Source organism: Myotis nattereri, assembly GCF_964212035.1.
Source record: "Myotis nattereri genome assembly, chromosome: 17".
Lineage (NCBI taxonomy): Eukaryota > Metazoa > Chordata > Mammalia > Chiroptera > Vespertilionidae > Myotis > Myotis nattereri.
The window spans coordinates 33,021,609-33,039,009 of record NC_138092.1 but is presented as its reverse complement, the minus strand read 5'-3'; the positions used below and the strand labels follow the sequence as shown (position 1 = coordinate 33,039,009).

General features: G+C 43.1%; 1 protein-coding gene across 1 annotated transcript; it reads left to right on the top strand.

Annotated features, from left to right (window-relative positions):
- Positions 1-63: 63 nt before the first annotated feature.
- On the top strand, positions 64-16,485 carry TTPA (alpha tocopherol transfer protein; the record flags this gene model as incomplete). Its single annotated transcript, XM_081110994.1, has 5 exons — positions 64-267; positions 7,131-7,284; positions 10,101-10,294; positions 12,173-12,283; positions 16,312-16,485. 5 exons carry the CDS (start codon positions 64-66, stop codon positions 16,483-16,485), a joined length of 837 nt encoding a protein of 278 aa, XP_080967120.1.
- Between the last annotated feature and the right edge of the window lie 916 nt (positions 16,486-17,401).

Sequence of the window (17,401 nt, the reverse complement as noted above, 5' to 3'; positions counted from 1 at the left end):
GCTCAGGCCAGGCTTTTCCCGGTCTCCGGGGCCACCCCGGCGGCGGCAGCAGAGGAGGCGGGCATGGCAGACGCGCGGCCGGGGGCGCCGACCGGGCTGCAGCTGAGCGCGCTGCCCGACCACTCGCCGCTGCTGCAGCCGAGCCTGGCCGAGCTGCGGCGCCGGGCGCGGGCGCTGGGCGCTCTCCCCGCGCCGCCGCCGCTCACCGACCCCTTTCTGCTGCGCTTCCTGCGCGCCCGGGACTTCGACCTCGACCTAGCCTGGCGGGTAAGGGTGCCTCCCCGCTGCGCCCTGGCCTGAGGGCAGGCCTGGGTACCCCGGGGCGGGGATGGATGCTGCCCTGACCCCCGCGAAAGCCGAGGTTGGGAGCGGGACCTCGGTGGGAGCGCGCCCCGGGCGCACTGGGCCGCGGGCGCGGTGGCCGCTGGTGTCTGAGAAACGCAGCTCCGGCCCTTTCAGTTTCTCTGGGTCTTGGAAACGGAAAATCCAGACAAAGCTGGAGCCCTTCCCCCCCGGGGATGGCCCATTTGACCCCAAACACCGGAACTCTGTCCTTGATGAGTCTCCTGAACGTCAAGTTTGGGGGACATACCTTCCCTTTTCGCTGGCAGAAAGTTACGCATAGAAAACAAAATACAGCCGAGAGGGAGGAAGCCGAGATTTTATTACAGCTCAGCAAGTAACTCCGCATGTGGAGGGGAGAGTGAAATTGCGAGGAAGACAGAAGGTCTACAGCCAAATTCTAGCGAAATGGCATGAATGATAGTAATCTGTGGCAGGACGCTAACGCAGCCCAGTATGTTTTGAGTTTAAGAATGACGGATGAGCTGGGAGCCGGGAGGTGTGGGTCAGTGGTTGAGCGTGGACCTATGAACCAGGAGGTCGTGGTTCTATTGCCCGGGTTGCGGGTTCCACCCCGTGTGTGTGTGTGTGTGTGTGTGTGTGTGTGTGTACAAGAGCAGCCGAAAGATGATTCTCTCTCATCATTGATGTTTTTCTCTCTCCTCCTCTCTGAAATAAATAAAATAAAAGAGAATGAGGGATGAGGCTGTTCTTTTGTGTTTCCAGGTGTGTATCGCCAATCCGTAGTTTGCCAAGCCATCTACCCAGAGACAGTTAACTGTTACCTGTGTCTTGTTTCTCTTCCCAGGTAGTGTACTTTCACACAGGCATATGAATATATTTTACAGTTTTCCCTTTTTAAAAACCTAATTTCTCAGAGATCATTATATTCCAGCATGTATACATAAATCTTATTCTTTTGTAAAAAAAACGTTTTTATTAATTTTTAGAAAGAGAGAGGGAGAGTCTATATTGATGTGAGAGAGAGAAACATGGATAGGCTGCCTCCTGCACGCCCTCTACTGGGGTTTACTAGTAAGCCCACAACCCAGGCATGTGCTCTGACCCGGAATGGAACCAGCAACTTTTTGGTGCATGGGACAATGCTAACCACCTGAGCCAGACCAGCCAGAGTCATGTCTCTTATTCTTTTGTGGATTTTTGCTGTTCACTGCGTGAATATATCATGCTGACTTATGGAGCAGTCCCTGTTGTTGGGCGTGGACTTGTCATCAGACAAGGGCACTACTGCCATGCACACCCTTCATTCCCCATTCAATGATTATTTTTTGAACTCCTACAATTTGCCTGGCAGTATACAAAATGCAGTAAGCAAGACCAATGGGGTGTCTTCCATCAACAACTGGATATTCTAGTCTGTCTTTGTACATTTGTCTTTGTGTCAAAAGAGGAATACGTCCTTATAGGACAAGTTCAACCTGCAGAATTGCCCAATGAAGTGAGGTGTGTATCTTCAGTGTTGAGGAATCTAACAACTGTCCTCCAAAGTGCTGGCACTAATTTTGTCAATTCCGTATTGCATAATGATGCTTTTCTCTGCCTAGCATCACCCACGCGGTCTTAGCCAACACTATGATCTGTGTGTCAACCTGCTAGGTGAGAAACTGGTTCTCATTATCATACTATGCATGTATTCAATTACAAGTGGTTAATCATCTTTCATATATTTAACATTTTAAAATTCTTCTCTCAGTAACTGCTTGTTTTGCCGTTTATTTTCTTCCATTTGTTTACATAAAATATAACATTCATATAATATAAATTTATTCATAAAATATCTTTATGTATTAAAGTAAATAGGCTGCTGTCCCAATTCATTGTTTGTCTTCTGACTTTGGTAATGCTATTTTCTTTCTGTGCAGAATATGAAGTTTTTATGAAACAAATGTGATTGTTCTCTGATTGCTTCTGGGTTTCGTAAGCTCTTCTTTTTCCCCAAAGTTTTCTTTTTTTTTTTTTTTTAAATCTTATTGATTTTTTTTTTTTACAGAGAGGAAGGGCAAGGGATAGAGAGTTAGAAACATCAATGAGAGAGAAACATCGATCAGCTGCCTCCTGCACACCCCCTATTGGGGATGTGCCCACAACCCAGGTACATGCCCTTGACCGGAATCGAACCTGGGACCCTTCAGTCCGCAGGCCGATGCTCTATCCCCTGAGCCAAACCAGTTAGGGCCCCAAAATTTTCTTTAGTAACTTATAACTTCTCTTTTTGATGTTGTTCTACTAGGATTTCTTTGATGTTAGGAGTGAACTAGGAATCTGACTTTGTTCTCATTTTGTCAGATGGCTACCCAGCTGTCCCAACATTATGAGTAACAAATTTACTCATATTGCTAAATAAGAAGACACAGCCTGAGGTCCTAGGGAGAGTGCAGTTTAAGTGAGGCATTAAACATATGTATGTTGTAGAGTAACTAACCATAAAAAAGTATATGATTTGTTGATTTCATCTTGTTTGCTTTTTAAAAGTAATGTGTATAGATACAGACAACAGAAGGGTGGTTGCTAGAGGGGAATGAGTGTGTGTGTCTGTGTGTGGAGTGGGGGAGAGAGGGGGGTAGACCGAAGAGGGTGAAGGGGTCAAATATACAGTGACAGAGGGAGACTAGACTTTGGGTGGTGAGCACGCAGTGCAGTTGATGTACAATCATCGAACTGTACACTTGAAACCTATTTAATGTTATTAACCAACGTCACCCCAATACATTTTATGAATAAAAAAACAACAGAACAGAAAAAATAACATTTACCTCCAGCCTGAGTATTATTTACATACTTTCCTGTGTTCTCTATGTTCCTGAATTGTTTTCATTGCACCATGTCCTTGAGGAATTTGCTACCAAGACTGTGTCTGAATCTACTGAAGTGGGATCAAGTTACTGTCTGTGAACTCTTTGCCTTACTTTTCTGCCAACTGGAAATGAAGGGGAAAAGTTTAGAGCATGAAACTATTTATTTCCTTTACAAAGACAGTCAATTCAACTCAAACTTCCTTATTTATAATATAAAATCCCTATAGTTGTGTGTGTGTGTTGTATGAAGAAAGCTCACTCAGTCCCTCAGTTGTAATGAATTTTCTCATTTTTCTAGTTTTTGTATTTGAAGTGATAATGAATTAATGGGGTTTTTAGAATATTAATTGCTTTTAGAGTGTCAGGTCCTTTATAGGTAGTGTTTGTGAGGATTATGTAATCATTTTCTCATTTTAGAGGAGGCTGAAATGTAAAGAGTTAAGTGACTTGCCTGAAATCACAGTTATTAAATGGTAGAGCAAAAATTTGAAGTTGGGTTAAACTCAGGGGAGCCTGTGCTCTCAGGTACACTGCACCTGTCCTGTCTGTTTAAAACAATGAGCATAAAAATAGCCAACTCTTAACCTCTGTCTGTTCTACATAGTCTTGTGAGTTTCTCTTTCACAAGTGAATAGTCCAGTTCCATATATTTATGCTCCATACAATACGTTTTTTATCCTGTAGTTATTGTTATGGTTTTCCCAAAGACTTTTAAGTTTTCAAAGTACCATTGACTCTCCCTGCTAATTTCCCACTCAGTGTAGCTTCTTCTGTAGAATTTATCATATTGTGTCAGTTTCACTCCCAATTCTGCTCCTGTAGTTATTGTCTTTAAACACATGTGTAACTTCTTTGAGCTTTAGTTTTATGTATTTATTTATTCATTTTTTGAGAGAGAGAGAGAGAGAGAGAGAGAGAGAGAGAGAGAGAGAGGAAGACAAGAGAGAGAGAGAGAGAGAGAGAAACTGATTGGTTGCCTCCTATCCACCTCCTGACCAGGGATAGAACCTGAGACTGAGGATGGAACCTGAAACTTAGGTATGTGCCCAGACTGGGAATGAACTTGCAATCTTTTTAGTGTATAGAACTACACTCCAAACAACTGAGCCACATGGATGGGATTGAGTTTAAGTCTTTTTATCCATAAAATTGGGTAAACCTCTCAGGTTGCTTATGAGGAGAGATCAAAATGATGCCGTTAAAGACTGTGAAAGCTGCACAAATATGGTCACTGTTTTGTTTGAAAGTACATGGAAATGTAAGAAGGAAGGTAAATAAACCCTAACTTTTTATATTTGTTTATTCCTAATTGTGGTGCAAAACAGGTGCCTTCCAATCATGATATTCACTTGCACTCAATTTTTTTGTTGTTGTGAACTTTAGGTGGTTTGTTTGAGAATTGCTCAGTAGTATTTTGTCATGTACATAATTTCTTTATGTCAACTGGACCTTAGAACTTATTTCTCAGTGGAAAAGTAATAATCAGTGATCCAGGTTTTAATATTTCAGTTTGTGAAAGTTAAATGTCAAAGGCATGAGAGTTAATTGTGTGTCTTCACGATAACCAATTTTTCAAGTGTGTGGATCCGGATGGTTTACTCATGCAGTAAAGTCGTCCCCCTTATGCTTGGGGGATACTTTCAAAGACCCCAGTGGATGCCTAAAACCGTGGATAGCACCAAACCTTAGTCATAGTATACATTTTTCCTCTACATACATAACTATGATAAAGTGTAATTTATAAATTAGGCACAGTAAGAAATTAACAAAAATAACTAATAATAAAATGGAACAAGTATAACAATACACTGTCATTAAAGTTATGTGAATGGCTTTGGGGCCATTAATGAGTAAAATAAGGATTACTTGAACATAAGTCCCTGCCTCTGTTACCTGAAAGATCCCTTTCAATGAAATCACAGTGAAGGAGGAAAAGGAATTCATCTTATAGACTAGAATGAATATGTCAGGAACAATGTGCCTTTTGTCCCGACTGCTTTTGGAAACTGCTATTTAGGTCACCGATTATTTCTTGGTTGGCAAATTTACTGACTTTTTCCCTTTCTTACCTCTTTGTTGCATTTAACTCTTAGAAACATCCTCTTTCGTAAGGCAGTTAAGAAAAGTTTATTAAATATATAAATGAAAGAGGAGAAAGATAGAAAGAGAAAATGATAGGCTGACAATATGAGAGAGAGAGAGAGAGAGAGAGAGAGAGAGAGAGAGAGAACAACTCAGATGGCTTTTCCCTCCCCTGTGCACCATATTGGTGTTTCTCCTATAATACAACCAGCTTCTCTCTTCCTCTCCCATCCATCCCCAGCCATTGGCATATCCCATGACTCAGAATTCTACCCTTTACTTGGTTTTTAAAATTTATATTTTTAGTCTCTCTTCTAGGCAATTACTACTTTGTAGTTACAGTTATGTTTATTCCAATGACTCTCAAATATAAAGTGTGTCCTTTCATCTGAACTTTAGTTCCACATTTCTAATAGATCTCTTAAAAATTCAAATATATTGACATCTTAGAATAATTGAGACTGCTGAAAATCATGAAGAAAATGTAAATATAGGAAGTTTTAAATGTGTAATTTGATTTTAATATTCTCCACAATACACTGGCAATGTTTTTATTATTTGTAAATGTGGAGTAACCCTTCCTGGTGGTTCTTTTGGGAAAAAGAAAATGGGATTCCTTCAAACCATATTTTGTCAAGGCCTAATCTCCAGCCATACCACTCCAGAGTCTCTCTGAATGCATACCACTATTAACAAAATCCATTTTTGTTGTTTTTCTATTTGTAGAAAGTAGAGCAGTGGTATAGACAGATGTTCCTTTGTATAATTTATTTAGCTCTTTTTGTAGGGAAGAAAATAAAAACCAAAACGTTCTACTTACCTTTAATGTAAACCTGCACTAAATAGTTATATGAGCCAATTAACCCAAATCACCTTCCCTGTTATGACCATACTAACGGTATTCATTATGCCCGTGTATGCTGTACACATAACTCTAGAAGGCAGATATTGAGAAATAGTTATCAAGGTCACATAGGTAATAGGTGGGGACACCAAGGATTTTCTGAAGAGGCAGCCTGGGAACTGAACTTTTGACTGCATAGCATGGCCTGTGTGTGCCAGGTGTCACCAGTACGTCGCCTCCCGTGAAATCGGGGACCCACTCTGGTCACTGCTTTAACTCAAGTGCCTAACACAGTGTGTGGAACATTGTACATATTCCAAACATATTTGTGGAGTTAATCCATTAGATTGATTTCCATTCTTTATTTCGAAAAGACCAAAGGTGGATGGGCTAGTCACCTATTGCCAAGGAACCAATCACTCCGAAATTGAGTGGCTTAAACCACAGCTATTATTTGTTTGTGATTCCCCTGTTCGGGCAGGGCTGAATGGGGCTGTTCATCTCTGCTCCACATTGCATCAGATGGGACCTTGGCTGAGGTCAGACCATCTAACTCATAGCCTCTCGTCCCCCAGGGCTTCTCTGCATGGACTTCCATTTCGTAATCTTACATGGTGTCTGGCTTCTTAAAACCTGGCACGGTGTCACTTCTGCCAAATTCTATCAGTCAAAGCAAGATGTAAAGCCAGCCTAGGTCCAAGGGGAAGGAATCAAATGGATTCCTTATCTTGATGACATGTGTGCATGGGTGTATGTGTGTGGCTGGGGGGCGGGGGAGGGGGGGGCGGGTCAGCATTTATCTTTGGGAGACTGTTCACCACAGGAGACAAATAAGAATTACTCAACTTTGAATTTTTGATGAACTCCTATCACCTGAGATCCTTGATGATGGAAACTTTTAGTTTATATGCTAAAAGGATACCCTAGATTAAAATCCTGACATGATGGTTGGCAAAGGCCATACATAATGCCAAGGCTTTCCTGCCAGTTTTACGAAATGCTTACCATGTGCACTATCTGTAGACAATTTCTATTTTGTTTTTCAGTTACTAAAAAACTATTACAAGTGGAGAGCAGAATGTCCTGAAATAAGTGCAGATCTCCACCCCAGAAGTATTCTTGGCCTTCTGAGGGCTGGCTACGTTGGAGTCCTGAGGGACAGAGACCCCACCGGCAGCAAAGTTCTCATTTACAGAATCGGTGAGACAAAGCACTGCTGTCTGCCTTTTCTTCACGGCCTTACGGAAGGCTTCAATGAGTTCATGTTAAGCACTTAGCTGTTTAGGTTTTAACTTAGGTGTATTTTATATTTCAACTAGAGGCCCGGTGAACAGCATGTGTGTACTGGGGTCCCTCAGCACGGCCTGCACCCCCTTGCAGTCCAGGACCCCTCGGGGGATGTCCGCCTGCCTGGCTTCTGGCTGAGCCGCGCTCCCGCTGTGGGAGCGCACTGACCACCACGGGGCAGCTCCTGCATTGAGCATCTGCCCCCTGGTAGTCAGTGCGCATCATAGCAACTGGTCGTTCTGCCATTCGGTCGATTTGCATATTAGGGTTTTATTATATGGGATGTCCCCTGAGTATAAAAAAACCTGGCAGTTGTGAGAAAATTAAGAAAATTAAGAAAACCCAGTGAAAATCCTACTCCCATTTTTCCACAGTCAAATGTATAAAATAAGAGAAAAAGAAAACAGAGCAGAGAAACAGGGGGGAAGATGAAAAAGATCAAGGGAAAGTGTTGTAAAAACACTTAGCAGGAAATTCAAATAAGAGCGCTGAACTATGACAATGTTCTGGTCACTGATTTACACCAAGCACCGAACCAGGTGACGTGGTGGGTGCTGATTAAATATTTTGGAGTGAGTGAATGACTAGTTGGACAGAGCCCAGGCTGCCGAGCAAGGTGCTCGTTGCCCTGGATGGAGAAAGGTGCTGCGGGAAAGCAGGAATCCGAGAGGTGCTGAAGACACGACTATACATGTCCCTCCTGCTTTTCACTGCTTCCCCCCCTTTTTTTTTAAAATTTATTGCTTAAAGTATTACAAAGGGTATTACATATGTGCTTCCCCTTTTTGCCATCAGGTATTCCTAGTATTTCTTGTAGGTTGGTGACCGATAAGTTCTGCACCTTCCTTAGACCCGCATGGGATCAAAAATAGCCTTTAAGGGAGAAGGACACATACCACCTGCAGCCTGCTGTCATGGCCCAACATTTTATGTGTCTTTGTTTGTTTGTATTGATTTTATTTTATTTTTTAAAATATATTTTTATTGATTTTTTTACAGAGAGGAAGGGAGAGGGATAGAGAGTTGGAAACATCGATGAGAGAGAAACATCGACCAGCTGCCTCCTGCACATCTCCTACTGGGGATGTGCCCGCAACCAAGGTACATGCCCTTGACCAGAATTGAACCTGGGACCTTTCAGTCCACAGGCCAATGCTCTATCCACTGAGACAAACCGGTTTGGCAAGGCACATTTTTCTTTTGCCTTAAAGGAGATTAAAATCCAGAACTATGTATATAATAAAAGCCTAAGCGACCGTTATGGCAGAACGACCAGAACGACCAGTCGCTATGATGCGTACTGACCACCAAGGGGCAGGCACTCAGCGCAGGAGCTGCCCCCTGGTGGTCAGTGCGCTCCCACAGGGGGAGTGCCACTCAGCCAGAAGCTGGGCTCATGGCTGGCGAGCCCAGCGGGAGCCTCCCCCACCCCTGCGGCAGCACTAAGGAGCAGTGAGCAGGCAGGTGGTAAGGAGCGAGGGGTCCCGGACTGCGAGAGGGTGCAGGCCAGGCTGAGGGACACCCCCCTCCTGTGCACGAATTTCATGCACTGGGCCTCTAGTCTAATATAATTTTCTATAATGATGAAATTGTTCTACAGTAGCCACTAGCCACACGTGGCTGTTGAGTACTTGAAATGTGGCTATTACAACTTAGTAGGTGATATATTTTAATATACTTTTATTTATTAATTAACTTGATTGGGGTGACATTGGCCAACATGAACATACAGGTTCCAGGTGTGGGTTTCTATGTGCATATATATTTTTTAAGACAATCTGCTAGCCTGTCCATTACTGTCCTTTCTGCATGTCGTGGCCTGCTCCAGGAATGGTCGGGGAGGAGAGAGGAGCAGAATGCCAGTAACTCCTCTTCTTAGCACAGATATTCCTGTTTTTCCTGGGTGTGGGCAGCTACCTGGGTGCTTCCCTGTTTTCCAAAGCCCACACTTACTGTTCTAGCCTGTCAGGACCTGACTCTGCTACATGCTGGTTGTCACTCAGTGATGTCAGAGACATCAGCCAACCTGTCTAGTCCTCAGGCATTTCCTTTTGCAACCTCTCCGGTTACTATAGAGCGCTAGTTTCTCTTCATAATCCAGGTTGTGCTTCTCCCATTTCCAATGCCTCTGAGCTTGTAGCACACCAAGAGGCATTCCCATCGTTAGCTACCGCTGTTTCCTGCATGCTTTGGGCTGTAGTTTCATCCGGCTATCAAATCCAGCCTGCTGCATTTCTCTTCTTTTTTTAAATAAATAAATGCCACGAGTATCTGTTTTATTTTTTTAAATATATTTTTATTGATTTCAGAGAGGAAGGGAAAGGGGTACAGAGATAGAAACATCAACGATGAAAGAGAATCATTGATCGGCTGCCTCCTACACGGCCTCTACTGGGGACCGAGCCAGCAACCTGGGCATGTGCCCTGACCGGGAATCCAACAGTGACCTGGTTCATAGGTCAATGCTCAACCATTGAGCCACACCGGCCGGGCTGTATTTATTCTTTTTTTTGTCCCATATTCTTAAAAACCTGTTCTGCGCTAGGGAGAAGCAGGCACATGTTTTGGGGCCACCCATTTGGTCTATTATTCACTTTGTGATCTTTGTACATGTTTTTATTTTTATTGATCCATTAAGTCTAAAAAGAATCAGTTTCCCTTTGCTTTCTGGTTTTTTATGCAGTACTGAGATATGTTATTTTTTCTTTCTTTCTTTTTTTTTTTTTTAGCACACTGGGACCCAAAAGTGTTTACAGTTTATGATGTATTCCGTGTAAGTCTAATCACATCCGAGCTTATTGTACAGGAGGTAGAGACCCAGCGGAGCGGAATCAAGGCTGTCTTTGATCTGGAAGGCTGGCATTTTTCTCATGCTTTTCAAATTACCCCATCTGTAGCCAAGAAGATTGCTGCTGTCCTTACAGTAAGTGTATAGTTTAATTCCTTGGGAGAATACCTCCAAACAACAGATTTTAATTTAGTTATGTGTGATACAAAGAGAAGGGATAGAACGTTTATTAGAAAATCAAACCACATTTTAGAAATGATACATAGAACTCAATAATACTAAGAGGAAATGTTATTAATTCATAAAAAGAAAGAATGTTGCAACAAATTGTAAAAATATGTTCAAGATGAGTAACCACTGAATGTATACATTTAAACAATAATGTGTTCACTTTATCTTTCTGTCATGAAAATTATCTTCCTAAATTAAAAAAAAAATTGAATGAAAAAAACAATATTTATAGCAACGGCACACCAAAATGCCACAAAAGTTTTGGTAGGTATAAATTGATACAGTTCTTTTGGAAATCAAAAGCTTTTGTAAGGGGCCATGATTTTTGACCTTGTAATCCTCCTTTGGGGAACGTAGCCAAGGAATAATCTTAAATGTAGCATAGACCTTGTATAAAATGATAATAGTGTATTGTGTGCCAGGTAGCTGGCTGTTTCAAATGAATTACCATGTAGCGGGTCCATACAAGCCTATGTCGTATGACTATTATTTTTCCCGTTTTACAAATTAACTATGTCAGAGAGGTGACAGCAATGCCCAAGCACATGCATTTTTTCCGCAGTGAAGCAAAGGTTCCAGTCCAGATTAGCTGAATTCAAAGCTGTGCTTACAACCATCACTGCCTCCTATGCATAAAGATGGGCGCTGTGGCATCAATTCTTATAGGATACTATTAGAAACATCTTATTTGTCCAGAAATAGGAAAATGGTTACTTAAAGTATGGTGCATCCATCTGATGGATTATTGCAACATATTAAAAGCCATGATGTTTACAAAAATTGTATCATATCCATGGGACAAAACAGGATACAAATGGTTTAGAGAGCATATTAGCAATTCTGTTTAAAATAAAAGTAGGCTTAGCAAGAATCTGGAAGGAAAAGCCCCAGGTAGATAACACATCTCTAAAAGCTTTGCATAGGGAAGGAAAAAAAAAAGAATTTTGTATGAAAGCACCTTGACAGGAAAGGACTCTACACTAACAATACATCTTTGGGTAGGGAAACTACTGATGACATTTTTTCTTTCAAATCAACTCTTTGAAATCTTCTGAATAAGCCAAATTACTTTTATGTTAAAGACTTATACCTGGGTCAAAAGTATTAAAATGTGTGTTTATTAGACTATTCTTTCAACTTTAATGAAAGTTTTATTTTTTTTCTCAAACTAAAAATTTTGGGGAAAAGGTTAATTATTGACACTCATTGGTTCCTTAAGAGAACATTTATATGTCATAGGGGGAGAAATTTTTTGTGTCTTATTCATGAAAGATGCAGGTATTTCTATTTGCCTAAACTACAAAGTAAATACTTTTTAAGGATCTTTTCTTTATTTTTTTATTTTTTTGTTCATCCTTGCCCGAGGATATTTTTCCATTGATTTTTAGGGAGCGTGGAAGAGAGAGGGAATGACAGAGAGAAACATTCATGTGAGAGAAACACATCGATTGGTTGCCTCCTTCACAAGCCTGGGCAGAGGAGGAGCCTGCAACCAAGGTACATGCCCTTGACCAGAATCAAACCCTGGACCCTTCGGTCTACAGACCAACTCTCTATCCACACTGAGTCAAACCGGTTAAGGCAAAGATCTTTTCTTAATCTAGTAACAGTGAACTGTAAAGCAGTCTGTGTTGTGGTGATGAAGTAAGAAATTTTAAAAATGAAACAGACATTAGTTGCTGTCATAAGTTTACCAAGTGTTTAAGGAAGGGACTTGTCAATAGAAATATATATTTATTTATGCTTTATTATTAATAGATTTTTTTTCTTTATTTTCAAAAGGATTCCTTTCCATTAAAAGTTCGTGGTATCCATTTGATAAATGAGCCAATAGTTTTTCATGCTGTCTTTTCCATGATTAAACCATTCCTGACTGAAAAAATTAAGGAACGGGTGAGTGTAACATATTCAAGTCACTATTCCTCTCTACCAAATGTTCTAATCCTTTTTCATTTAAGAGCTGCTTTATTAAGCACCCACTACCATTAAGCTAACATTTTGAGTATTTATCTAACAGGCCAAATACTCTTATAAATTAACTAGAGGCCTGGTGCACGAATTCATGCACAGGTGGGGTCCCTCGGCCTGGTGGGTGATCGGGGCCGATGGGGGCCAGCTGGCCAGGGAGGGACTGTGGGAGGCCTCCAGGGCATGTCCAGCCCTCTCGCCCAGTCCGGATTGGCCGGACCCCAGCAGCAAGCTAACCTACTGGTTGGAGCATCTGCCCCCTGGTGGCCAGTGCACATCATGCAACTGGTTGAGTGGTTGACCAAATGATCGATCGATTGGTCGGACACTTAGTATAATACACTTTTATTATATAGGACTAGAGGCCTGGTGCACAAAAATTTGTGCACTCGGGGGGGAAAGTGGGGTCCCTTAGCCCGGCCTGTGCCCTCTCGCAGTCTGGGACCCCTTGGGAGATAACGACCTGCTGGCTTAGGCCTGCTCCCTGGTGGCAGAGGGCAGGCCCAATCCCTAGGTGCAGCCCCTGGTCGGGCTCAGAGCAGGGCCGATTGGGGAGTTGGGGCGCTGCCCCCTGTCATGCACAGAGCAGGGTGTATTGGGAGGTTGCGATGCCACCCGCAGTCACGCTCAGGGTAGGGCCGATTAGGGGGTTGGGTCACTGCCCCGTCACACTCAAGGCAGGGTTGATGGGGAGGTTGCAGCACCACCCCCTGTCACGCACAGAGCAGGGCCAATCAGGGGGTTGGGGCGCTGCCCCCTGTCACGCACAGAGCAGGGCCAATCAGGGGGTTGGGGCGCTGCCCCCTGTAACTCACAGAGCAAGGCCCATCAGGGGGGTTGGGGCTCCGTACCTGTCACGCACAGAGCAGGGTCGATCAGGGGGTTGGGGCGTCGCACCCTGTCACACACAGAGCCGCAGGGCGATCAGGGGGTTGGGGGAGCTCCCCCCTATTAGGCACAGAACAGGGCCGATCAGGGGGTTGGGGCGCCTTCCCCTGTCACGAACAGAGCAGGGCGGATAGGGAGGTTGTGGCCCCGCCCCTGTCACACACAGAGCCGCAGGGCGATCAGGGGGTTTGGATGCTGCCCCCTGTGACGCTGATCCCAGTGCCAGGAGGCCTCGCGGCTCCACTGATCCTGGTGCTGGGAGGCATATTACCCTTTTCCTATATAGGATAGAGGCCTGGTGCACGGGTGGGGGCCGGCTGGTTTGCCCTGAAGGGTGTCCTGGATCAGGGTGGGGGTCCCCACTGGGGTGCCTGACCAGCCTAGATGAGGGGATGATGGCTGTTTGCAGCTGGTCACACACCCTTCAGGGTGGGGTCCCCACTGGGGTGCCTGGCCAGTCTGGGTGAGGAGCTGAGGGCTGTTTTCAGGCTGGCGGGTGACTGAAGCTCCCAACCGCTCCTTTTTTTCTTTTTTTCCTTTTTTTCTGGGCCAGCTTTAGCTCTGAGGTTTGGCTCCAGCTCTTAGGCCTTGGCTGCTGAAAGCAGGTATCTGGTTTGTTTGGGTTCTATAATTGAAACACTGTTTCAACTCCAGCTGAGATCCTGGCTGGCTGAAAGCAGGTTTCTGGGGTTTTGTTTAGCTTCTATATTTGTAACAATGTTTCAAACTGCAAGCTCAGAGGCCGGCAGCGGCAGGCGGGGAATGTTGGAGTCCTCTGTCACTGAAGCAAGCAAGCCTCATGTTCGTTTCAAGCTGCCTGGCTGCTGGCCGCCATCTTGGCTGGCAGTTAATTTGCATATCGCCCTGATTAGGCAATGGGAAGGGTAGCAGAGGTATGGCTAATTACCATGTTTCTCTTTTATTAAATAGGATATTTCTTTTTAATTTTGGAAAATCAAGTTAGTGAGTCTATGTGGTAACTGGGCCTCCTGCACATTGCTGGTGGGAGTGCAATATGGTATATTCCCTGTAGAGGGCAGTATATAATAGTTATCAAAATTACAGCCTTTGTGCTTCTGGCAATTTATCCTATCCACACATAAACAAAATTGCAGCAAAAGATTGGAAACCACCAAGTGTTCATCATCAGGGGACTGGTTAAATGAACTGTGAGTCATCGACACAATGGAATACAAGATTTGTAGGATGTAAAGTGAAATAAGCAAAATGCAGAAGAGTGTTTATGGTATGCTACGTTTTTTAAAAAAATATATTTTTATTGATTTCAGAGAGGAAGGGAGGGAGAGAGAGATTGAAACATCAATGATGAGAGAGAATCACTGATTGGCTGCCCCCTGAACACCCCTTACTGGGGATCAAACCCGCAACCCAGGCATGTGCCCCTGACCAGAACCGAACCTGGGACTCTTCAGTCTGTGAGGCTGTGGTAGGCACAGGGGTGGGTCTCAGCCCATTCTCTACACCCCTGCTGGGGCCCTCCCGCCACACGGCCCCCAGTCCCCTGTCTGCCAGCATCCCTGCTCCTGCCACTGTGGCTCCCACGCATTGATGGCGCCTGCCCCACTCACACCCACTGACAGCATGGAGCAATTGGGACAGGCGCCAGCAGCAGGTGCAGGTGGGGCCAGCGCCAGCAGCAGGTGTGAGCGCTGGGCAGGACCGCGGTGCAAAGGAGCAAAGAATTTTCAGTAACTACCGGAGGCTTGCCCCAATGACAGCGACTGGCGCCACGCCTTGGTCTGCCACCTCTGCTCACCTCCTCCACTATCCCACCACAGCCAATGCCCACCATGTTCCACACATGCCCCCTGGTGGTCAGCGCATGTCATAGCGACCAGTTATTTGGATGTTCGGTTGTTCCACTGTTCGTTCTATTTGCATATTAGCCTTTTATTATATAGGATTGTTGCATGTATAGATGAACATTATATGCTTTTGATCCAAGGTTCCAAATCTTTAACTTGGGCATTATATGATTGATTTTTATAGTTTAAAATATTTGAAATTTTAAGGCTTTTAACCATCATAACTGTCTCTTAATTTTATACTAGCCAAGAATATCCAAATGTATCACATAAATCATTTCCCATATACATACCTAATTTTATGCTTTTACTTTATCCTATATAATAAAAGGTAATATGCAAATTGACCCTAACAGCAGAATGACTGGGAATGACTGGTCACTATGACACACACTGACCACCAGGGGGCAGATGCTCAATGCAGGAGCTGCCCCCTGGTGGTCAGTGCACTCCTACAAGGGGAGCTCTGCTCAGCCACAAGCCAGGCTGATGGCCGCCAGTACAGCGGTGGTGGTGGTGGGAGCCTCTCCTGCCTGAGCAGCGCTAAGGATGTCTGACTGCAGCTTAGGCCTGCTCCCCACTGGCAAGTGGACATCCCCCGAGGGCTGCCGGGCTGCCAGAGGGATGTCTGACTGCCAGCTTAGGCCCAATCCCCCGGGGAGCAGGCCTAAGCCAGCAGGTGGTCATCCCCTGAGGGGTCCCAGACTGTGAGAAGGCACAGGTTGAGCTGAGGGACCCTTCCCCCCGCACAGGCTGAGCTGAGGGACCCTCCCCCCCCCCCCCCCCCCAGTGCACAAATTTTTGTGCACCAGGCCTCTACTATGAAATAATACCAGATAGGGCATTTTTACCATTTACAGAATAGTCCCAGGATATTTGATATTTTGTTAAGAATCACTTGTACATGAGGGAATAGAATGTATAAAATACTTTTATTTAGAGTTTTAAAAGTATATTTGTGAAAGAGAAAGATAATTTTTTTTAATAAATCTTGTCTAGTTATAAGAATGCAAATATAAGAAGACAGTAAGATCAGATTCATAAGCAGCATAATCTAAACAAGTAGAATTCTTGGATTCATAAGTAGAGGAATAAAGGATGTAGTATCTATACCAGGACATGGTCTCCTATCCTGGAAGCTAATAGAGTACCTTCTTTTATGGTGTTGATTTTCCACTGGACATTCATCTAATGTATCAAGAGGCAGAAAACAAACCTAAAACATTTTGGCTATTTCAGATTCACATGCATGGGACCAATTTCAAACAAAGCTTACTTCAGCATTTCCCAGACATTCTTCCTCTGGAATATGGTGGTGAAGAATTCTCCATGGAGGATGTTTGTCAAGAGTGGACAGATTTTATAATGAAGTCTGAAAATTATCTCAGCAGTATTTCACAGACCATTCAATGAGAAGAACTTGTTTAATGTGAATGCCTTGCTAATTAAAAATACATGAGATCCTACCTCATTACATGAACAACAAAAAAAATCTTTTTAACTAATTAGTGCTCTGATTGATCTTTTGTAAAACTCTTCTGACATGAGCATCATGGGTATTTAGGAAACTACTTTTTAAATGCATTTTCTTTACCTTGGAAGTAACTAAATGTTAATATACTTAAAAGCATAGAAGATATTTCCTGATTTTTACACTTGAAAGTTATCTCTAAAGTAGCTATTCATGTGTGCCTTTAAACAAGTCCTCTGAGTACATTGGTTTACAAACAAATGTATAAATAGCCACTGAAAAGAACTATTTGCACAAATGAACTGATGATAAAAATTTATTAGCAGTCATTTTGTGTGGGTGTCAGATTAGACTATAATTCAGATTAAAATCTGAATGTAGTTTTACTATATTTACTTTTCTGTGGGCCAGCAAGATTGTTCATCTCAGGGAAATTCTATTTTAGCATATTTGCACAATAGAAGCTGTTGATGGGAGAGTCTAGATGCCATAAATTATTGTATGTAGCACCTATAGGCCTCTCTGAAATGACTCATGGTTACAATTGATAACCAAAAATAATTTTGAAAATATTTCAGACAGAATTAATAGCTTCTTAATACTGTGTCTGCATTTTCAAACAAATCAAGAATGTGATTTTGACTTCTGTTTTTGGTTATTCTTATCATGATTGCATACATATTTAGAGATATAATAATTAGTTGTTGTATACATAAACTCTGTTTTTAATGGAACAATAACACAATTACAAAAGGAAAAGGGTATGTTTACATTTTAAAAACCACTGTCAAATACATCTGGAACTTTTCAGATTATGCATGAAATAATTTGAATTTTATTATTATATCAGAATATCCT